Source organism: Miniopterus schreibersii, assembly GCF_964146895.1.
Source record: "Miniopterus schreibersii genome assembly, chromosome: 12".
Taxonomy (NCBI): Eukaryota; Metazoa; Chordata; class Mammalia; order Chiroptera; family Miniopteridae; genus Miniopterus; species Miniopterus schreibersii.
The window spans coordinates 40,360,585-40,384,558 of NC_138112.1; the positions used below are offsets into that span (position 1 = coordinate 40,360,585).

General features: G+C 41.3%; 1 protein-coding gene across 7 annotated transcripts in view; it reads right to left on the bottom strand.

Moving 5' to 3' along the window:
• The window catches only part of STK33 (serine/threonine kinase 33), a 137,665-nt gene extending 122,310 nt beyond the window's left edge, over positions 1-15,355 (bottom strand). For 2 of the 7 annotated variants that reach the window (XM_081154233.1, XM_081154227.1), the window contains exon 1: positions 15,114-15,355. Coding sequence is in view for 1 of the 7 variants with exons in the window: in XM_081154232.1 (XP_081010358.1) it covers positions 15,114-15,118 (5 nt within the window). In the remaining 6 variants the exon portion in view is untranslated. Of the gene's footprint in view, positions 1-10,860; positions 10,966-11,894; positions 12,019-15,113 lie in introns of those variants that run through there. The other 5 variants (XM_081154228.1, XM_081154229.1, XM_081154231.1 and 2 more) reach the window with 5 other exon arrangements.
• Between the last annotated feature and the right edge of the window lie 8,619 nt (positions 15,356-23,974).

Here is a 23,974-nt window from a genome sequence, read left to right on the forward strand (position 1 = left end):
CACAGTGCTGCTTCTACCTCTAAACACCTTTAGCATTAATCTGCTTCTCTTCAGAATGGATACAGAATAGAAGAGAGAGAGCTGGAGAGGAGGGTTCATGCCTAGTCCCCCAAACTTCCAGGATTAGGGAGCAGTGATCAAGAGCACTGACCCTGGCACCAAACAGGTATGTTCAAATCCCAACCTAGGCACTTTCTCGCTATCTGACCTTGGGTATATTACTTAACTTATATTTCAGTTTTCTCATCTGTCCATCTGAGATAATACTAGCAGCTCCCCCATAGGATTGTTGTAAAGTATAAATGAATTAGTATAATGTAAGTGCTTAGAATAATATCTGGTACACTTTATAATATTCACTACTATTTATAACAAACATAATTTTAATATCATAGGACATTTGTTCTACAACAGTGTAAAATCCAGAAGTTTTCATCAAGACAGAAAATCAAAACATAGTCCAATGTTTAATTCATCTGAGCCTCCAGTACACTTCAAGTTTTAGTCATGTTTGCCTATGGCCACTTCCCTATACTACAACTCCAATCTCTCTTACCTGGATTACTATGCCAGCCTCCACTTAACTGATCTCTTTATCTCCAGCCCTCTCTGTACATTCTCCAAACTGCAGCCAAAATGATTTTTCTAAAATGAACGTCTACTTATGCTACTCCCTTACTTACAGCCCTTCAATCACTCCCTAGCACCTTGAGTTAAAATCCGGATTCCACGTGGCTTGCAGGGACAATGTGATACGCACGATATGGTGGCTGGCCTCATCCCCATGCCACCCATATGCTCGGCTCCTGCCATCATTTTTTTCAGTTCTTTAAATTCTTTTCCGTTCCTATGTCTCACAGGTTCAGACTTCAGCATCTGTTATTTCCTCTGCTTGAAACACCATGCCCCATCCCTCTACCTTGTACCGGAATAATTTGTACCTCACCTTCAGTCTTAATTTAGGTGCTGCTTCATCCAAAAACCCATCTTCTGGCTCCCAAGTCTGGATTAGGTTCCCTTCCTACAAGTCAAAAAGTACTATGTGCTTCCCCTATCATAGCACCTTTCTCAACCACCTTTTTACCTGACTGTGCTCCCCTGTAGACTGTAAACTCTGTGAGGGTACAAATCACATCTTTCTTTTATCCCAGTGCTCACCAAAATGCCTGCCACGTGGCAGATGCTTTATTAAATATCTATTAAATGTAAATGACTTAATATCACAAATAGAGCTTCACAAACAACATTAAATGTAAGGACTTTTTAAACTAAAGTAAATCAAGTAAATAAAATACTAATAAGTACAGAAGTTGAAAGCCTTAGGAATGCACTCAATATGACACAGAATCTAATCATTATGACAGTCCAGTGACCAGGTCAGAATCCTTGGGAAATGGCAAAATGGGCTTCTCTGAAGAATAGGTAGAAGCATTTTCCAGTAATCCAGAGGCAAGAAATCATGAGCAACAATATATCTCCTGCTAAGCCTCTAGAAACCAAAAAAAATCTATCATAGGAGATGTTTTAAAGATATAAAATACATGCTTTAAACCTCCTGGCCAACTATAAATTCCATGCCACTGCACTGCAAAATCAATGCCTGCAATTCATGCAGACTAAACAACGTGGACAAGTACAGAAAACGTAATAATAGTCAATCTCACCTCTACCTCAATTTTCAATTCTCTTATTTTCCCACCCCTAGAAACAAGGTTTCTCCACCCTCCATACTTTGCAGCACTTTACGCATAGCTCTGAGGTGACTTTTATCATTCTCTAACATACTATTTATGGACCTCTCTGCCACCAGGCCCTCATGAAGACAGAGGTGGTGTCATTAATTCCTCATTGAATCTTTAGGGCTATCACAGTGCACAGAGTAGTAGGTATTCAGTTGTTTGTGAAAAGGAGAGAAAGAAGGAAAAGAGCAATCTGCTTATACAAATAAGTCAAAAGGTAGCAAGCAGTTGGAGTGGCAGAGAACTCCCACAGATGGAAAAGAAGAAGCCCGAAAGAAGTTAAATTGCTGAAAATTAACATTCAGATGATTTAGTAAACTTTTAAAAATACAAATTAATAGAAAAAATGACTATTCAGTCTCATTCTATTGGCACTGTACAAATAAGCCCATAAAGTGAGGAGCTCCATGTAGAGTTCTTTATATATCCTATGTAGCACAGAGGCAATTAAAAGTCAGGGTAGGCGGACAGAAATGAAAAGAGAGAGAGAAAAAAAAAGCTGTTCCATGCTCCAGCTAGTTATCTAAGAAGCCACAGTGATTCAAAATACTTCAACAATGGATGTCCATGGGCAATATTACTAATAATATTTTGAGAAAGATACATGAGGATGTTTCATGATCAAGGAGAGAAAAGAAGAAAAATGTTGGATATTCTCAAGAGACATTCATTGTCACATTTTTACTTAGCAACATGACTAAAATGTTTAGAGATAAAGCGATAAATGTATTTGTTTAGTATTTGTATCAGATATGCAAATAGTTGAAAAATCATTAATTATTTCAAAATGAAATATCACTATTTACATTGCACAGTATTCAGGCTGCAGTGAGAAGATGACTCTATGGAAGACTTGTTTTCAGCAGAGTCAGAAGATCTGTTCATTCTCCAAGGCTGCCAAGGATTTGCCCTCCCCCTAATGAACTTAAAGGGACATTCCCCAAATCTCTAATACCAGTGGCCTGGGCTGTGCTCAAGTTCATTGAAGAGAGATGTAATCGGGCACAATTACATATGCTTTACGCTCTTTAAATGAAAAGGTTTAAAGAATTCTAAAACTTGTACCTTTCTCACCAGGGAAATTCTCCCAGCCTCATGAATTCTTTTTTACAATACCAAATCAAAGCTTGATTAGCACCCACACTGAGGTTAGGCTCATCCCAGAAAAGGCTTCTCTAAAGCCTTACCTCTTCAGAAGAAAGTCTGTTCTGAAAGAGAACCATCTGTCCCTGGAGGATGAGCCCATTCCAAAAAGAAGATACCTAACTTCTCCTCTACAGTATTATTAATTTATTGGTATGAAAACTTGCATCAATTTAAAGGCATTTCATCCACAACGAGCAAGCTGTTTGAAAGCTAAATGCACTAAATCTTCTTTCATGGGACCTATAAGTATCTTTTGAACTCTTAATGGTTTGCACTAAATGTTTTATTTTAAAATCAGATTTAATCATTTAATAAAACCAGTAGTTCTTAAGGAAGATGGATTTCATTTTACCTCTACATCTATTACCCCAGGTCAGAACTGCAATGAATTGTGACACCATTTGAAACCACTAATACTGTACTTGACAATCCAATTAGTAAACGAGTCTGAAAACACAATTTTCCAAAATGATTATAGTGCTCTCACTTCCTATTCTTAAATATATAAGACTCTAATTGAATGTCCATAATATTTTATTTATAGACCTTTCTCAAATAAGCTCACAATAAAACCACCAGTTTTTAATTTCTATTCCCACAACGGCTCTTTGTTGTCTCTATTTTGAAGACTTAACAGAGCTGTACTTTGAAAAATCAATTCAATAAATAAATGTTAAAAAAAAAAGATTTTCTTATAAAGACTCAAGTCTCTAATGCATATATTTTGTAACAGTAGGAACAGGGGACAAAACTATGAAAGTAAAATAAAGTTCAATTAGACAAAAAAGATGTAGGTGTGTAAGTATATATGTGCATGTGGTATATATCCACTTTGTGAATTACCCACCCCCAAAAAATGTAATGTCAGGAAGTTTTTATCTACCACATCTCATGACATCTTCTGTGCTACAGTATGTTCAGGAATGTAAAATCAATCACATAAATCACTAGAGCAAAACCTAGAATGGAGAAGTAACGATATTACAGCGTCGGGAATGGGAGGGAACCACAGAATCCAGAAACTGAAAAGAATACCAAAGGACACTCTTTCACAGGCGATCTCATGTACGCTGACATGGGCACTGTCAGGTTTTCCAATGACAGGGAGCCCATTGTTTACTTACCCCCAAAAGCTCATTCCATTGGACACCAATGACATACTGTTTCTCCTCATACTGAGCCAAAATTATTTCCCTATAAATCTCCCTACACGTCATACCAAGTCTGTCCTTTTTACAGATATACCTAGTTTCTCCTTGACAGGTCTCAGTCTTCTAGATAAGAAGGCAACAAGCATGTGTCCCTTGGTCATGTTTCCTAGAGGCTAGCCATCTTTTCTACATCTCCAATCCCCTCAGCTGTTCTTCCTATCATTGAAAGACCCTTCACCACTGTGGGCTGTTCACTCTCCTCTGGGTGAAATCCAATTTGCCCATGCCTGTATTGAAAAATGGCATCTAGAACAAAAAGTTGTACCCTACAAGTTTTATCAACATTTATTCACTAGGAAACAAATATTTGGGAAGAGTCAAACTGAAGAACCTTCTGCTGCCTAGGGAGCAAGACTTGGCACATAATATGGAAACAGCCAAATGAACAGAAAATATCAATCACTGCTATCCAAACATAGCAATGAGAGCAATGTGGGGAGGGTAGTGAAAAACAGAATCATCAAGCTCTTTGTTCTGAAAAAAGTTCAATGCCCTATAATAGTCCACAACTTAAATTATCTGAGCTACTGGTAATGCAAATGTAATATGACTAAAACTTTCTAAATTTGAAATAAGCATAGGTATATAGAAAGTAGTCATAGCCTTTTATTAAAAAATTCCTTCTAATCTCATCTAAAGAAACAAATGAAATCAAAATATTAGATGTAATTAAGACTGTTTAGTTTCCCTGGAGATTATACCAATCAGACATGTTAAGCATTCTAGGAATGAAATATTTGATACAATTAAGGAAATCCTATTGAAAAAATTAGCCTGAAAAATAGAGATAATATGGGGCTAAGAAATGGCTTATTAATAACTCACTCAATTCTGAGTATAATAAATACAGCTATTATAATTCCAATTCACTAGTGGCTGCGCTCAAAATGCTAAAACTCAATCTGCCTCAAGAAACCAGATCTAATCAGTAGAGTCACTACCTGCTACATTTATTAAATCACAGAATTATTTTAGGCTTAAAGGAATTTAGATGGAGAACAAACAAACAAAAAACCCCACAAAGCTTGTAAGAGGTTGGGCCAGAATTCCAAGCCAAAATCTGGCACCTTATCTCCTATACTTGAACAACTGTTCAAATCTTTGAAAACAGCCATCATGCCCTCCTCTTCTCCCTTCCCACCCCTAGCCAACCTTCTGTCAAAGGCCAGTTCTTTAATGATTTAGAATGTAGGGAGGATCTCAGAACCACGTCCTACATAAATGACCTCCAGAAATTGAGACGTATTCTTTCACATCTGAAGGGACACTTTAGACTATGTCTAGAGGGAATAAGTGATGAGATGCCACCAACAGGCTTCTGAGCTTCTGAGCCACTCCTCCACCCCTGTTACTCTGAGTAAGGCAAAGCAAGGGAAACCTGAGAGACACTGCCCTGCAGCAGAGGCCAGCAGCGAGTGACAATGGGAGGTCAGAGGAGAGGCACTAACTAGGCAACATCAGAAGTACCAGAGGGCAGCATCTCTAGTTCAGGGGCCTTCCCACAGACCTCACCCTTCTCCAAGAGCTCTCTCTCCACTTGATCTCAGCCAGCTTGATGGGTTGGTCTTTCCTGCTACCTAGTAAATCCTGGGGCAAACAGGAGATAGGCCCTTCCAGAGAAAGCATAAAGCCACACAGGGAGCTCTCCACGGGCTACCACCTTCGAGTAGATAGGAGGTAACCTAGGATGATACCCACGGGGCGGGTGCTGTATGAAGAGGATCGGGAAGGCGAAAGCCCAGCTAGCAGATGCTTGGAGAAATGCTAATGACAAAGAAAAGGACTGTTTAAAGCTGGGCTTCGAATGAGGAAAATAAAGCCCAGATAGATGTTCATTCTTAACTACAAACTGTGCTTCTGTCTTCTCCAAAAAAAACTGACCTCAAAACTCAGCCCAGCACAGCAGGCTCTTTCTCGGTAAGCCAAGCACTGCTCTCCTGTCTAGTCACTGTCTCCGATCATTCCCCTAGATACCGACTTTCTTAAAGACCTTCACTCTTTCTCGCCACCAGGCCTCTGGGCCTGCTGTTCACTCTGCCCCAGATTCCTCTCCCCTCTTGCTCACCTTTCCCTGACTTCCCCAGACTCAGGAGTGCTCTCCTCCAACTCCCGCAGCACCAATCTAAGAGTCTCTTATAGCACCTCCCACAGGATATTAGAGTTTGGGGGTTTTGCTTCCCTCACAAGAGACTTGAGCTCTCAAAAGCTCTATCTTTGTATTTCAAGAACCAGCACAGTCTGGCTCGTAATTTAGTAAGTGGATGAATCAAAGGAGGGAAGTGAGGATGAGTGAAGAGACAATGTGCCAGGCCTGTGTCATGTCTGTCTGCCCAGCTCTCCCCCACTGACTAATGGCAGACATACAGAGAACAGTGTCTGAAACACAGTAAGTGATCGATAAAAACGAACTGACTAACCAAGTTAACAAGGAAAAGAGCTTGATAGCTTCAGCATAGTGTTATGATCATGAAGGGCCCCTCCAGCTCTAAGATTCTATGGAGATTTTTAAAAACTGTATTTGTACTAATTAACACAAACTTCCCAGAAAATTTGGAGAACAGATGAGGGAAACTAGCATTTACTGGGGGGAGGGGGGGGGAGCAGCAAATTTGTTAGACACTTTACATAGGATTTTTTTTTTTCATAATCACTCTGGAAACTTGGGACTACAAGCCCCATTTTATAAATTTAAAAAAACAAAAAAAAAAACAAAGATAGAGACACAGAGCCAAAATTTGAACTCAGGTGAGATTGTCCCCAATCCTAAGCTTTCTCCTCACTGCATACTTGAACCTCTGGGAGGAGCACAAGGCCCCCTTCCCTATCCTTCCATGCCAAAGATTACAGTTCTGATACCAGCCAAGGCTCAATTAGGTTCATGATCAAGAGAGAAGAGCTTTCGATGGAAGGTACAAAGAGGTGAACAGTTCTGTCCTCCCCTGAGGGTCACCCCTTTTCTTTGTGAAAAGGTTCACATGACTCTTCCTATTCCTCCAATGAGGCTGGGAGGAAAATTTTAGGGCCTCTTTTGCTGGGGATGAAGCACTTCTCCTTTGGTCTTCCCATTCCCCAGAAGGTCAAGTGGAAATCAGGTTATTATTCAGAGAAAAGATGGCAAGGAGGCAGCCACTCCTAGATGGCAATGGGCTCATTTAGAGACCTCAGGTTAGATTAAAGGAGGCAGCAGCCCTAAAGCTTATATCCCTTAAAAGCCAACTCACCAAGTTATAAGCCTGCAGAGAAATCTGGAGCTAAGATGAGCAGATAAAAAAGCTGTGGTGCATATATACAATGGAATATTATTCAGCCATAAAAAAGAATGAAACCTTACCATTTGCGACAGCATGGATGGACCTACAGTGTATTATGCTAAGTGAAATAAGTCAGTCAGAAAAAGACAAATATATGATTTCACTTATATATGGAATCTAAAGAACAAAATAAATGAACAAACAAAATAGAAACAGACTCATAGATACAGAGAACAGACTGATGGTTGCCAGAGTGGAGGGGAATTTGGGCAGCTGGGTGAAAAAGGTGAATGATTAAGAAGTACAAGTTGGTAGTCACAAAACAGTCCCAGGGATATAAAATAGCATAGAGAATATGGTCAGTAATACTGTAATAATTAAGTACAGTGCCAGGTGGGAACTGGAAATATCAGGGGAATACTTGGTTAAGTATATGATTGTCTAACCACTATGCTGTACACCTGAAACTAATACAGAATAATATTGAATGTAAACTGCAATTGAAAAAAAAATTTTGGAGGAAGGGGATGGGTAGAGATGGAAGAGGGTATATGGGGGATAAATGGAAATATATATATATTGATTATACATTTTAAATAATAATAATAAATAAACTGTGTCTGTGAGGGGGGGAAAAAGAAAAAGAAAAAATTTTTAAAGAAAATTTGAATGACCAAAAAAAAAAAAAAATTTGGAGATAAAGTCCTAGATAGCAATACAGCTATTCCTTTGCCTAGAATGCCCTTTGTGTAAGATAGTGCCATCTAATTAAAGTGACAAGGAATCAGCCAAATTTTGCTCCCCCAAAACATGATTCACAAGTTGACTCAAACAAATAATATGGGGTGTATAACAAATGGTGCTGGGACAACTGTATATCAGCATCAAAAGGAATGAATTTGGACACCTACCTCACACATATGCAAAAATTAAGTCAAAATGGATCAAAGACCTAAATGGAAGAATTAAAACTATAAAACTCTAAGAAGAAAACATATAGGTAAATCTTCATGACCTTGAATTGGGCAATAGTTATTTTAGATATGACATCTAAAGCCAAGAAACCAAAGAAAAAAATAGATATACTGAATTTCATAAAATTAAAAACTTTTGTTCCTCAAAGGACACTGCCAAGAAGGTAAAAAGACAATCTACAGAATGAGAAAAAATACCTGCAAATCATATATCTGATAAGGGTCTAGCATCCAGAATATATAAAGGACTCTTACAACTCAACAATTAAAAAAATTCAAATATAAAAAGAATAAAAGACTTAACTATTTCTCCAAAGAAGATATACGGATGGCCAATAAACATGAAAAGGTGTTCCACATCATTACTAATCAGGGAAATGCAAATCAAAGCTATACTGAGGTAACACTTCCGATCTACTAGGATGGCTACAATCAAAAGGACAATCAACAGGTGTTGATGATGTGGAGAAATGGGAATCCTCATACATTGCTGGTGGGAATGTAAAATGGTGCAGCCACTCTGGAAAACAGTTCAGCAGTCTTCAAAAAGTTAACATAGAGTTACTATGTGACCAGCAATTCCACTCCTAGGTAGATATTCAAGAGAAGTGAAAACATATGCTCACACAAAAACTTGTATGCAAATATTCATAGCAGTGTTATTCATAATAGCCAAAAAAAGGAAACAACCCAAATGGTCATCTACTGATGAATGGATAAACAAAATGTGGTTCATCCATACAATGGAATTTTATTCAGTCATAAAAAGGAATGAAGTACTGATACATACTAAAACAGAAGTGATTCTTCAAAACATCATGCTAAGTGAAAAAAGCCAAATGCAAAAGGCCCCACATTGTATGATTCCATTTATGTGAAATGTCCAAAATAGGAAATTCCATAGAAAAAGTAGATTAGTGCTGGCCAGGGGCTGGGTGAGGGAAGAACCAGAAGTGACTGCTAATGGATGTGGGGCTTCCTTCTGAGGGTTGTGTGGTATGTGAAAACATGGGCCCCTTCCCAAGCTCCCCCCCCCCCCCAGAGGAATATAATGAAGGCCATCTGTAAGTCTGCTATGGGACCTTGGGAGACTGGCCAGCTCCTTGGTCAAGGAATGGCAAAAAAAACTGTTCTCGGATGTGAGCCCGGATTGTAAACAGCTTATGCTTTGATCTCACACAGCTTGAGTGCAAGCATGTCCACCCTGCAAGCCCTGTTTACTTTGTTTTCTTTACTCTATTTAATCCTGTACTGTGAAAGCCTGTGTTGCAAAGACTTCACCAGCAGGCAGCCCTCCCCCAAACCTTCTACCTTCCCCCACAACCCCCACCCAGCCTTACCCCCCTCCCCCAGGGTGCACGTAAATCCTAATAAACTCATGTCTTTTTCAGACAGTCCTCCGGGTTACTTCTTTGGAATTGGCAAACAATATGCTGAAGCCTTCTTGGACCTCAATCCTCTGCATAACAGGGGTGATGAAACATTCTTGAATTAGATAGTGGTGATTGTTGCAAAATCTTGTGATATACTAAAAACTTAATTACATACTTTAAAAGGGTGAATTTTATATGTTAATTATATCACAATCTAAAAAGTGAGGTGCAACTATAAGAAGGAGCTAAGTGTACACATTATAACACATGTCCCATCAAAGAAATATAACAGAAAAACAGTTAACTTGAAAATCACTACTGGACATTGGTGCTCACTTTCATAGTAATAAATATGACATCAATTTAATTTCATTGCCATAAACTGAATACCAACATAGAAAAGATTGGAAAAACTAATTTGATTTCCATGAAAAACACCCAAAGATAAGTATTTGCTTTCTTCCCAATATCTCGGCTGGTGGGAAGCTGAGCTCCCTAGAGCAGATATAAGAGCCTCTACATCAGATCTGCTAACGGCAAACAGACTTGAAAGAATTCAAGTACAAGACCCTGAGCCTTAGATGCCCTGAATCTGGTAAGTCATAAGCGGATTCTCTCCTGGCCAGCTCTCACTGCAGATGAGCACTTCACCATGACAGCAACAAAGGAACAGAGTAGAACTTCCAATTGCCAGCACCTCAACCTTACAGGCTGGATGAACATTTTCCATAAGGTTTTTCTTAGATTCCCTAAATGAGTGTGTGGGTCCAAATGACTAGTTTTTCCAAATAAATGCAGCTCATGTTAAGGATACTGAATGACAAGCAAACTTTGTACACGTACCATATAAAAGTGAAAACATAACACAGGGTTCTGCAACTATGCCTAGAACATTGCAGACACCCAATAAGTATTTGTTGAAAGAATGTTTATAATGGTTAATATTTGCTAAATAATTAGATAAAAAATAAGGCAAATGGCAATAGTGTTTCTAAATCATCTTCATCAGAGGGAAGCTTTTTCTTGCTTTATTCCTAATGTAGTACCATATGCTCAGATATCCAAACTGACAAGTCAATGGTTATTAAGAAAGACAATCAGTCCATTATAATGGACTAATTATAGAAAGGATATTCTGGTTGATTATAAAAGTTAGTGCCACTCACCTTATAAACCTTACTGAAATAAAACAACTTCAGGTTGATGAAACTGCAGGAATTTGTGAGGTGATTAGTTTCTCATGCACCCTATGTTTTATTTCAGCCAAGGAACTAAGAAAAGATATATTAATACAGTTAGTTTAACAATAAGCTGTCCACTTTCCACATTCTAGAACCCTAAGACAGATCCAAGCAAAACATAGTTCACCTTGGAGTTCAGCAGAAAGGGAAATTCTTAAAGCATATTAATTTACCAATGCCAAGAAGGTGAGCAATTAATTTTACATTACATTTTTCTTTTCTTAAGCCTCTTTTAAAATCAGGGCAATTATTTCTCGGTATCTAACAACCGTGGTGCTTGAAATACTATATGGGATCATCAAATGGATAAAAGACATAGAAAGTATCTTCACAGATCACATCTCCTCTTTCAGGTAAGATTCTACAAATCACAGTGTGTAACAGCATCAGAAGTCCTCCTCGATCTCCCTGACAGCAGCATAAGCTCTTTCCTTCTTCAGTCTTCAAGGAGACATGAAGATGACCTACATATCACCCTCCGAATCACCATCTTTAGGGTTTTTTATTGTAAATCACAGTACTCAATTCTCACTCTCATTAACTCTTCCTTAATTTACTGACATCACAAAATAACATTTTAAAAGAAAACATAGTTATTTGGTCTGTGTATGAAAAGGACTTTCTAAGCATAAAAGCAATGAATCAAAAAGAAAAAGATTAATAGGTAGACAACATAAAATTGTTTTAAATTCTATAACTCAAAAGCCATCATAAATTAAGTGAAAAGGCAACTCTGGGGAAATGCCCCATGATAAGCAAGAGTTAATATCCTTACTCTGTCAAGAGTTCACACAAATCAGTGTTTGTGATTTGTGCCAGGTCAGTGCCCCCAGTGTTCCCCTCCTTGACCATATTAAAAAAAAACACTGCAAGGTTCCTACAAAAACAGGATTACAGCTTCTTTCTCCCAGGTTTCAGGATCACTCTTGCCTCTCCTACCATGGTCCTTTGACTCCTACCTGGATGCCCCCTTTCTTCCAAGTCCTGTTAGACTGAAGATTTCAGATACATAGGCCATCAGCCCGGTCTTGATTTCAGATTTTCCCCAAGACCCAGATTCTGAAACACTTTCTACATTGTTCTGTAGCCTGCAGGCAAGTAACAACTTGCCCCAGGCTCCAGGGATACCTTATTCAACTAATTCCAGCCAAAGCCCAGCATACTGGCTCCTGTCTGGGCTGGGAAAGACAGAAATCAAACAATTGATAAGAAAAAACTGAAACTCCAATATAAAAGCCATCATAGAGTTTATGCAGGTAATTCAAAGAACAGATATATCTAATAGCTAACGACAAGGTTTTTTTATGCTGAAACACATTAATGATGAAAGAATGAAAGATACGAGTTAAATTAAGGAGGTACTATTTTTATCTGTGATATTAAAAAAGATTTTTTTAAATAATAATGCTAATAAAGGTGTCATAAAACTGACGGTGGGATGGTAGGCTAGTATACTCTTTCTGAAGGTGGCAATATGTTTCAAGAGCATGCACAATGAGCCTGCCCTTAGACCCTGTAATTTCATTTTTTAATCAGTCACTAAATAACAATATCTTATTTATTTAATCATTTCACAATTACAAGCTCATAGAAGCCTCATGACAATCTGTCAGTTAGGTTGAGATACCCTCATTGTGCACAGGAGCAAACTGAAGTGAAAACTTGTTACAGCAGTCAAGCCAGGTTTTCCGTCACTTGGTTCCAACATCAGTGCTCTTTCTACTGTCCCTTTTGTGGAAAAAAGTGGAAACTTTTTTTTTTTTTTTTTGCATTTTACTGTCATCTATGTAGTTGGTCATGGGGTTCTTTTTCATTACATCAAATGAAATGTTATAGACAATTTCATCTAAAACCTCTTCTTTTAGGTTCTTCCCCAGGAATTCTCTAACTTTTCTTTCTTCTTTTTATTGTTGAGAATATTACAGATGTCCCCCATTTCCCCCCCTCTTCCCCTTCCACCGAGCTCCCATCCCACTCCAGGCCTTCACCTCACTATTGTCTGTGTCCTTGGGCTATGTCTGTATGCATATAAATTCTTTGGTTAATCTCTTCCTGTCCCCCCTCCCCACTTCAATCTGTCAGTCTGTTTCATGCGTCCATGTTAGTTTATTTTGTTCATTAGATTCCACATATAAGTGAGATCATGTGACATTTGTCTTTCTCTGCCTGGCTTATTTCACTTAGCGTAATATTCTCCAGGTCCATCCACGTTGTCTCAAAGGGTACAAGATCCTTCTTCTTTACAGCTGCGTAGTAGTCCATGGTGTAAATGTCCCACAGCTTTTTTATCCACTCATCTCCTGATGGGCACTTGGGCTGTTTCCAGATCTTAGTTATTGTAAACTGCGCTGCTGTGAACATAGAGGTGCATATATTCTTTCTGATAAGTGTTTCAGGATTCTTAGGATATATTCCCAGAAGTGGGATCGCTGGGTCAAAAGGCAGTTCTATTTTTAATGTCTTGAGAAAACTCCATAGTGTTTTCCACAGTGGCTGCACCAGTCAGCATTCTCATCAGCAGTGCAGGAGGGCTCCCTTTCTCTACATCCTCGCCAACACTTATTGTTTGCTGATTTATTGATAGTAGCCATTCTGGCAGGTGTGAGGTGAAACCTCATTGTGGTTTTGTAATTTCATTTTTAGAAAATGATCTTCAGCAATCAAAAATCCAGTCACAAGATTTATGTATGAAGACATTACAACATTTTTGTACGTGAAATACAAATATTCAACAATGAGTAAATTGCAAATAAATTATGATTCATCACAATGTGGGTGATTATGGAGCCAATATATATATAAAAATGATACAGTAAGAGCGAACCCTTCCATAGCACAAAGGGTCATTCACTGTTCTAGAGCAGTGATTTTCAACCTTTTTCATCTCATGGCACACAAAAACTAATTACTAAAATTCTGCAGTAAACCAAAAGATATATTATCTTTTTTGCTGATCTGACCAAAAAAAATAGGTATAATTTTGAGTCATTCACATGGGACACCTATTGCTGTGCTGGCTGTTGTCATTTTATCATTTTATTTGACAGTCTAAGGGAAAAGTGGTCAGCGCCCCTGACTAGTCAGGTATTGCATGTTTTAAAAATTCTTGCGGCACACCTGTTGAAAATCGCTGGTCCAGGGTCATAGTGGCAGGTGAAAGAAATAAGTGGGTGAACTTGAGATTGGTTTGAAGATAAAGTGAACAGACTGTGACAATGATTTGGATATGGAAGTAGAGAGAGTGGCAGGTGTCAAGGATGAGTTCAAGACTTCTGGCTTACCCAGGGATGGGGACCGTCCAGCCCGCAGGCCTGCGAAATCATTTGGTCTGGCCCTGCCAAGGCCTCACCAAAGAGAAGCAGTTCCAGCCATCACATTAGGGGTGAGTTAATTAAATGTTTGACCAAATATAGCAGGCTAATTTTTAAGTTGATAATTCTGTATGGCCCTTGAGTGATGTTATAAATATCCGAATGGTCCTTGGCAGAAAAAAGGTTCCCCATCCCTGATAGATGGATGATGGTATGATTCATTGAGATAGGAACAGGAGAGATTTACATGAGCCAGAAATTTAAATGTGTGAGACATCTACATACCGCTTGTAATTTGAAGCATGGACTTGGAAGAGTGTCTAAACCAAGGAAAGAAAGTTTAGGTTCAAAATTTGTTTCTTTCCATTCTCAGAGCCCTCCTCCAATGCATGACCACCCAAATTCCTGGTTGAATACTGGAGCTGTTTGGTAGTTAGACAAAAAAGCAGGTCCTCCTTAGCTGGTGATGTGAGAACAGGAGTCTCAAACCACTTTTGCTGCAAATACCCCTTACAACTAACTTGCAAGTGTTTTACATTCACTGTTCACAAAAGAGTTTCACCGGAGGTCTCCTTCAAGCCCACAATTCTGTGAGAAATTATCTGCGTTTACAGATGAGGAAACTGAGGTAGAGCGCTTAAGTTACCTGTCCACTAGCCAGCAAGGGCTGGTCTTACGCCAGCCTGCGCCTTGGTATGTGCAGCCACTGTGGGCGAGGGCCCTATTCAGTGCTGGAAGAAAGAGCTACCATGTTATGAGGCCCTACTACGTCTCAAGCTCTAAATTCAAAAAGATAGAAAGGAAGGGGGCGGAAAATAGCAATTTCAGAATTTTCAGGACGGGTTACTTTTTCCAAATCCCACTTACCCCATCGTAAGTTCACTTTACACTTTCAAAAAGGTTCAGGTCCCAAGACGGGGTGGCGGTGAGAGGTGGAGATGAACCAAGGCAGCCAGGGGCCACCCCAAACACCGGACCGGGACCCGGACCCGGGGGCAGTGGGGTCTCAACGGCTCGGCCCCAGCAGACGCCAGGAGGGGACCGCGGGCCTGGGCCGCCTCCCTCCGCGGCTGGGGCCGCCAGCGGCCCGTTTGCCCGCGCGTTGCTATAGCAACGGCCGCGTCCAGCTGCAGCCGGGGCCGCCCTCCCGGTCCCGCGGAGCCCGCCCTGCGCGGCGGGGCCGGTGGCCGCTCCCACGCCCGGCGACTGAGCGGGGCTCCGACGGGCGCGCACGCTGGGCGCTGGCGGCGGCCGAGCCCGGGCCGAATGCCGCACCTGGGGAAACTTTCGGGCGGGCGGCCGAACAGCCGCAGGGGGACGGACGGGGGCCGCGCGAGGACACGGCGCGCCGGCCGCCGCGACGCCCCTCCCGCCGCCGCGCCCCGGAGCGCGCGCCCCGACCCGACGGCGGCTCCTCCGAGGGCTGCGCCTGCCCGTCCTGGCTCGGGGCGGAGAGGCAGCCATGTTGCACGACAGGAAAACTTCCTCGCGGCGATACCGCAGGACTGAGGTGATGGCCGAGCCCATAGGGTTCCCCCAGAGCCCGAGGCCTGGCCGTCCACCCAGGGGGACCTTGCGCGACAGTGGGTTCAGAACCAGCCTGAAAAGACGGGGAAATGAACCAGATGTGAGTGTGGAGGGGAGCCCTAGGAGGGTGGGTGTTTGTGCCCCTCCCGAGGGGCTGAGAAGGCTCCTGACGGACCAAATGGCAATTCCCAGAAGTACACTCGAGCCACAAGCCTCCGTGGAAGCGCGGAACGCGCGGCCCCCTGCGGCCCAGTGCATGTCTTGACCGTCACTGGGAATTACTTCGGTGGATGTGGGCTCTGCTGTCGAGCTGGGAGGGAGGAATTCAGCTCTCCTAATACCAGCCTAATTATTGAAAACAGATGTCCTCTAAAATTTGACTGATAGCCAGTAAGTTGGTACAGCAGGTCTATTCATTTTATTGCTTGGAGACGGGTACAGCTGGCAACTGGTTCATCCTGTCAGGTTCATCTGAAAACTCAAAATGGCCATGGTGAGCAACTGGCAACTTCAAACGTTTGCAAATTTTCCAAGCACAAGTAATCCCCATCATGTCCCATACTGTAGAACTTAGGAGTCTTGGCCAGATTTTTTTTTTTCTGGAGAAATACATAACTATTGTCCAGAACAAGGGTCTGGAATAGCCTACAAGAATTTTCTGTGCCTCTTCGCCCAATCCTGCCCCCATCCAAGCATAAGTGTTGGTGCTGCTATGTCCAACATAAGGAGATAAACTCTACCATCTGCTCATTCACCGGTGAGGTGTATGGATCTGCCTTTAATCAGCAGCTGAGAGTGAAGCCTTACATTCCAGATCCTTACCAAGAAACAACTTTGAACTGTCCACTTCTTAATGCCCATCGAAAGCCTGGTTGAGAGAAACTGCAGTTATGGAGAATTGTTTGAAAGGCACACAGATGACCCCTCATCTATATACAGTGTCTGGGTCAATGAGTCCTAAGCCTGGCTGCATATCAGAGGCATCTGGGGAGTTCTGTTTGTCTTGCTTTCTTTTGCGTTGAAATGCAGGTTCACAGGTTACACTTCCAGAAATTCTAATTAAATAGATTCCATTAAACCATTTTTAAATGGTTTTCAAGCGAGTTTCGTACAAAGCCAGGTTGGAAACCACTGGTCTACGTTTTATTCTGAATTAAGCCAGACTGTCAAAAAGCTGTGTTTGTACCACTTTGCCTTCACCCTTGTAAAATGCCTGTCATGCTTTACACTTATGCCATATGTTTACCCTTAACACATATAAGAGATTGTTTAAAAAAACAAAATTCTATATTTACTAAAGGGATTAAGAATGATGCTTATTATATCTCTGTAGTAGAATCCTACCAGATTGCCCAGCCCAGGATTTTTCAAACTTTTGGACCATAATCCACCAAAAGAAATATGTTTTACATTATGACCCAGTACACATGTACCTATACATTTAATAACTGAAACAAGTTTTATGAAATATTTACCCATCCCACATGCTATGCATGCTAATACTTATCTCTTTTTAATACTGGCTTCCACCTTTTAAATGGTTTTTTGACCCCTAGATGAATTATAAGTTGCCTTTAAAAAACAATAGTATAGTCAGGTGTCTTTTTCTGGAAACTAGCCCTGGTTCCTCAGATAGGTTAACTAGGCCACCTGGCTATAGTGGATTGCTCCAATAGTAGGTATCTGACTCAAGCCAAGGCGATCATATCCCTCTCCCAGGAATCTGGAATTAAGACTGAGAGATTTCCATTTTTCTTTAGGTAGCTAACGTATTTTCATAGAACACTGCAGCATAGACAGTCAGGAGCTGTCCACAAACATGTTTGCCTACCAGGTGGCCTGTAGAAATGCAGAAAGCCAATCTGCAGGAGAAATGTGAAAAGAACAGGAAGGACCAACAAAGAGGAGAGAAGAGACAGAGTTCTGACAGCTTGCCATCCCTGATCATAATATTTCCTGAAATGAGCTGCATTCCTGTCTTTGAATTCCATGCATTATAAAGATTTCAAATCTTTATAATAAAGTGCCCTCGCTTGCTTAAGCTAGTTCAAGTGACCGAGTTACTGTTATTGCAACCAAAATGAATTTAACTATATTGATTTTATATGGCTGTCATAACAAAGTACCATAAATTTGGTGACTGATATAATCACTCTATGTCCCTTACAGGAAAATCCATGCAAGAAATGTATTGCAATCCTGAGTGCCAGAAAAAAAATCTTTTTCCTTTTGAAACACTGACACCTCCTTTCCTTAAGAAAAAAAGCAAACCATGAAATTCATCACATTTCCCTTTTCACCTTGGTTTCCAGGAAGAAAGGAACCAAATTGCAGCTCAACTTTAATAACTTTGTCGAATTCTATGACCTGCATACAGGCATTACAACTTTCTCCTGTTCTCGCTCTTCCATTTTCCCTCTCATTTCTACTTTTATCTTTTTGTATTTTTGTTCCATTGTGTATTTTAAACTGCTTCAAATATTTTGCCCTTACTGCTTCCCCTGCCTGTAAGGCTCTGCCCCTATACCTCCACAAGGCTGGTTCTTTTTCATCATTCAGATTTCAGCTCACTTGCCACCTCCTCAGAGAAGCCTTCCCTGATCACTGTATCTAATGTAGTCCCACCCCACAGTCTATCACAGTACCCTACTTTGTTGTCTTAGAGTACTTAAAACCATCCAAAACAATCTTATTTTCTTTCTTCCCTCACTGGAAGTTAAACTCCAAGTCAGTAGAGACCCAGTGTGTTTATTGCTTGTTCTCAGTGCCTGAGACAGTGTCTGGCACTTAGTGGCTATTTAATAAAAATCATGGCATTAGTAAATGAAAGAATGAATGGAAGAAAGGAAGGGAGGTAGAGAGGGAGGGAGTAAAGGAAAGAAAGGGGGAAGGAGGGAGGAAGGGAGACTGTAGAACATGATGAGATATAGATGGATAGATAAATGGGTAATAGGTAGAATGTCACCAACATTTGTAAAGAGAAATCAGAAAAACTATACAAAGAGATAAAACACAAATCCCTAAAATATGTACATAGAGGTAGTGGATTTTCTTGGGGAACCCTTGATGTAAAAGCCTTAGACAAATCATTGTTTTAAGTTTTCAGGTGGCTCAAGTATTCAATATTATGGCCAGCTACCATAGCTGAAGCCATCAATTCTCAGCGAGATAATGGGTTGCAACATCATGACCACCACCATGACAAACCCTTGATACTGCCAAGGGAACTCAATCTATTGCAGGGGTCATTACCACACAACAGTCTGCTGTCACTCTACTCCTGTAATATTAATGTCACCACTGGCAACAAGTGTTATATGCTGTTGACTTAAACACTCCACAGTAATGTCATTGTTACAAGGCAATATCAAGTTGCTTGACATTTAAGGAAGAGAGATCAGAATTGAAATTTGTCAATATAACAAAACATAGAAGCAATTAGTACAGTTTGTTCCATGGTTTGTTGACCCTGTTGGTAAAAATACCAAAGTTTGTAGGTGGGGAAGAAATGGATCTCAGTTTTTTAAGTCCAGAAGCAGTTGACTTATGCATTAATGTAAATTTAATTCTGTTATTCAAAAGATTTTTAAGAGACTCCACAAAAAAAACACCCCATAAATTTCCTGTTCTATAAGATAAATTCAGAGATGTTCAAATCACAAGTTATATTAAGATTCCATAAATGGGGACATCTTTGAAAAGTATATAATGCAAAATGTAAGTTTTTCCTAATGAAATCTGTCTATGATTACCGGTAGGCTTTACCAATTTATGCAAATCTTTCTACTTTTCTCCTACTTTGACAAAAGTAAAACTGTACATTACACCCATAGTTCAAAATGAAATAAACATTTGGCAATTCAGTTTGTCTGATTAACTATAATAGTCTGACCCATCCTCGTTGTCAGAACTAATTAGATGTCAAAACTAAATTGTTTCATGGATTGAAAGACTTGATATTAAGATGGCAATACTTCCCATATTGAGCACTTTTTTTGTGCAGAGCTCTCTGGAGAACTAGCTAGCACTACCCTACAGCTTTCTTAGCCATGTGGGGACAGGGCGGGACAGGGTGTCAGGAGACCAATGGGATGGCTGAACTTCCTAGGGATGCCAGAGAACAGAGGCTGTGCAGGGGAGCTGCTATAGCAAGGCCTGGAGCTGTTAGGCCAGGCAGCTATGAAAGGTAAACAAAACCCTTCCCACCTTAGCCCAATCCAGGGACACCTGCAGGAGAGAAAGGAGCCATCACGCTCTCACACTTTTTTTTAAAGAATTTTTTACTGATTTTCAGAGAGAGAGGAAGGGAGAAGGAGAGAGAGAAACATCAATGTAAGAGCAAAACATGGATCAGCTGCCTCCTGCACACCCCCTCCCAGGGACTGAGCCAGCAACCTGGACATGTGCCCTGACTGGGAATCAAATATGCGCGGGATAATGCCCAACCAACTGAAGCCACACCAGCCAGGGCTAGGTTTTACCACTATTAATTTTAACTTTTTAGGACTCATTTTTATAGGCCCCTGAAAAATTCTAATAATCATTTCCAAGCATTAAATTTTTATTAAATTGTCATAAAATTAACAATTAATGGGTTAACATGGTATAGTTTATAGACATTTAATTATGTTATTTGTTTTGACATTTAAAACTTTGTTTAGAACTTATTTTTATCAGGCCCTGGACACACTGCCTATACTGCTTAGTGGATAAAACAGTCCAGAGGCCACATGTGCAGGAAGAGGTCTGCTTCACACCTGCCTGCAGGGCAGGGCTTGCTGTAGGAAATGGGCTTGCTCTGGCCACTTGCCATGGAGCATGAGGAGTGGAGAGTGGAGAGGCTATATGTCCCTGGGACCTACAGAGGATAGTACTAATAAAACTAATAAGGACAAAACACAGCAGAAAGCTCAGAGCAGGCATAGGAAAGGTTCCAGGTCCCTGGCCCAGTCTGGGAAGGGGTGGGGAGCCAAAGATGATTTCTAGGTCTCATTTTAAGCATTAAAAGTAATGATCATCCTTCCTCGAAACACACATTTCTCTGACTTCTCAGACACCACATCCCCGATTTCCTTCTGTATGGTATATGGGAACATGGGCCCCTCCCCAAGCCCCAACTCCCCCTTACCCTGTGGAATATAGTGAAGACCTTGGGAGCCCAGCAGCTTCTCCGTCAAGGGAGAAACTGCTTCTGAATGTGAGGCCAGACTGTAAACAACTGCAGAGAAATAGCTTGTGTTTTTATTTCACGCGTCCACCCTGTATGCCCTCTTTGCTTTGTTTTCTGTACTCTACACAACCCTGTACTGCTAAAGTTTGGGTTGTGAACACTTTACTGGCCAGCTGCCCCCTGTATGGCAGTAAACTTCACAGGCCGACCGCCACCAGTACGCATGTTAGTCCTAATAAACCCGTGTATTTCGCAGCCAGTCAGTCCTCCAGGTTATTTCTTTAGAATCGGCAATTGATACACTGAGGTTTTCTCAGACCTTAGCTCTTTGTATGACACCTTCCCACGTCCCTGGTTTCTGAGATAGGGAATATGCAAGGAAGAATACCTTATGGGCCCTGGAGATGGCTAGTGTCTCAGGTGACATTGAAATACCCAAATGAAGGTGTCCAGTAGACCACAGGACAGGTGGGTCTGGAATTCAGAGAGTGGGTCCATGACTTTATCAGGTTCTCTGAGATTTCTGCATCAAGTAGGGTGCTCAGCTGCAAGTAAAGGAAACCAGTCCTGGCTAATTTAAGCAGAAAATTAGTTTATGAAAATACTTTTTAGGTAGTTAACAGAATTGTGGGGAAGGCCGGAAAATTAAACTAAGAGCTAATTGGTCTGCTGAAGAAGCTCTCACTGTCATGAAGCACCAGGTGATACTTGTTCGGCTGCTACTGCTGCCATGGAAACCCCACCTCGATGCCATCACACTGCCAACCAGAGAAGTCTCTATGGTGCTTTTTTTTTTTAATTACTACCACTAGACCTATATCCTGGCTGCAAAGGATGCTGGGAAATCAAGATTTTACTATATCTAGCTTCTGTAGTGAGAAGTTAGCTCTGCCTCTCAAGATTCCTGAGGTGGGGAATTCCCTCCAATAGGAAAAGGGTTCAGGTTCTATGTAGTCAAAATGAATGAAAAATATTCATTGCAATGTTCTTATTCTAAATGGCTAGAAACTACTGGTGTAAAGTGGGCAGAGGAGAGCCAAGGCTAGGCGACTGGCAAATATCACTACATAAAGCACATGCTTGAAATGTTTAGCACCTGGAAGTGGTGTGCATTCATAAGGTGGTTTTCCCTAACCCACCTCAGACTTGCTGCCTGTACTGAAGAACAGGCTGTTTGTGCAATAAGAAGCAAAGAGCTCAGTTCTTCCCTAGAAAGACGGCTTCCCAGTTTATTCTACCCTACCTTGTATTCTTTTTTTTTATACTCACCCAAGGATATTTCCTCCATTGCTTTTCAGAGAGAGTGGAAGGGGGAGAGAGAGAAACATCAATGTGGGAGAGACACATCAATTGGTTGCCTCCACATACACCCCAACCGGGGCCCGGGATGGAGCCTGCAACCGAGGCACATGCCCCTGACCGGGATCAAACCTGGGACCCTTCAGTCTGCAGGCCAATGCTCCAACCACTGAGCAAAACTGCCCAGGGCAGTTTCTTAATGATGTTGGAGCCTGGGGGCAAGACCATGAAGTATGTTCAACCACTTTCACTGAAAAAAACACTCCAGGACACAATTATTGGTAAAGAAAAGTGCTATTTTTAATTAGTTCTTGAGTGTGTGGGTCTTTTTAAGATCAGTAACACTTCCCTTACAATATTTGTCCCTCACGCCCCCAACCACAACTTTGGATTCCAATGGCCACTCCTAAGAAAAGGCCTAGGAGGAACTCACCCTAGATACCCAAGAAAGGAGTGTAGCTTCAGGAATGGGCATAGAGCTCCAGAAGCAGCACCAGCTGCTGAAGACTTTCCTCAAAGCAGCTCAGTTTGGCCTGTAGTCCCTTTGCCCTGCCTTGGTCAAGATTCCCCAGCTGTGTCTTACTTCCAGTGTTCCCTTGTTTCCTGTGTGGCCTGAACTTGAGTCAGAATCACCATTACCATCTTTATAGCTAGAGAAACTCTGAGAAATCACTGTTTTCAATATTCCCCTGACCCACAGCTTTATAGATGGGGAGACTGTACCCAAAGTCACACAGCTCATAACTGACAAAGACAAAATTTAGGTGTTCGCCATCTCAAATCAGGTATCTCTCTACTATACCTCCCTACTTCCAAGAAAACCACCCACATTTGCCTCCAGCTCTAGCAACTGGAGCAAACAGGTGGTTATGATCAGTACAGATGGGAAAGATCTGGCTAGAGGAGGCCAGGCTGACCCCAACTGAGCCCCAAGCAAGTGATAAATCCCAGCAGTTCTCAGTTGTCCCTCCTTCAGAATGTTCTCAGTGGCAGACACCCACCCTGCCAGGATGGAAACACAGTTTACCATGATCCCAAGCTCCTTACCAACTGTGGCAGGCTCTAACTGGTATGGGGATCATAGTGATGAGCTGCCTGCTAGCCTGATAATCCTGTTTACCAAACTGCTTCTTGGTAAGACCCAATCTACATTCTTGGGCTGACTGAGATGGGCCTCTTAGCAAACATGGCTGAATCTGTCTCTGTGCTGTGCTGGAAGAGACTGAGAGAAGGACTCACAGATGCTATCCTCCAGGCAGGGCTCATAAACATGCTTGGCATGAGGAGAAGTGGGTCCAGGAGGAGAAACAGGCCAAAGGAAAGAGGCCAACACAGAGGGAGGGGAGCAGAGCAGCTGGGGAGCAGGAAGTTTTCCCTAAGTTGTGCTTTCTCCTGCCTACTCAACTTCTGAAGAGCAGACACCAAAGAAAGCCACAATGTGCCCCCTGTCAAGGTTTCAAAGGAGGCTCAGCCTGTGTGGCCAGGAGGTAAGAGGAGAGAATCCAGAGACTTGTGTCATAAAAGCCAAGTGAAGAATGAGGATGTGGTGGGTGGTATGAAATGCTGTAGAGAGTTCAACAGTTGAGGACTGAAGGTATTTGTTTAATTTGGCAACTGGGTGGCCACTGGTGACTTTTATGAAAAACTATAGAAGGTAAAGAGTGACAGAGAAGAATCAGTTAAAAAATATTCTTTTTAAAAGAAACAAGTCTTTCTCTGCCTGGCTTCATGA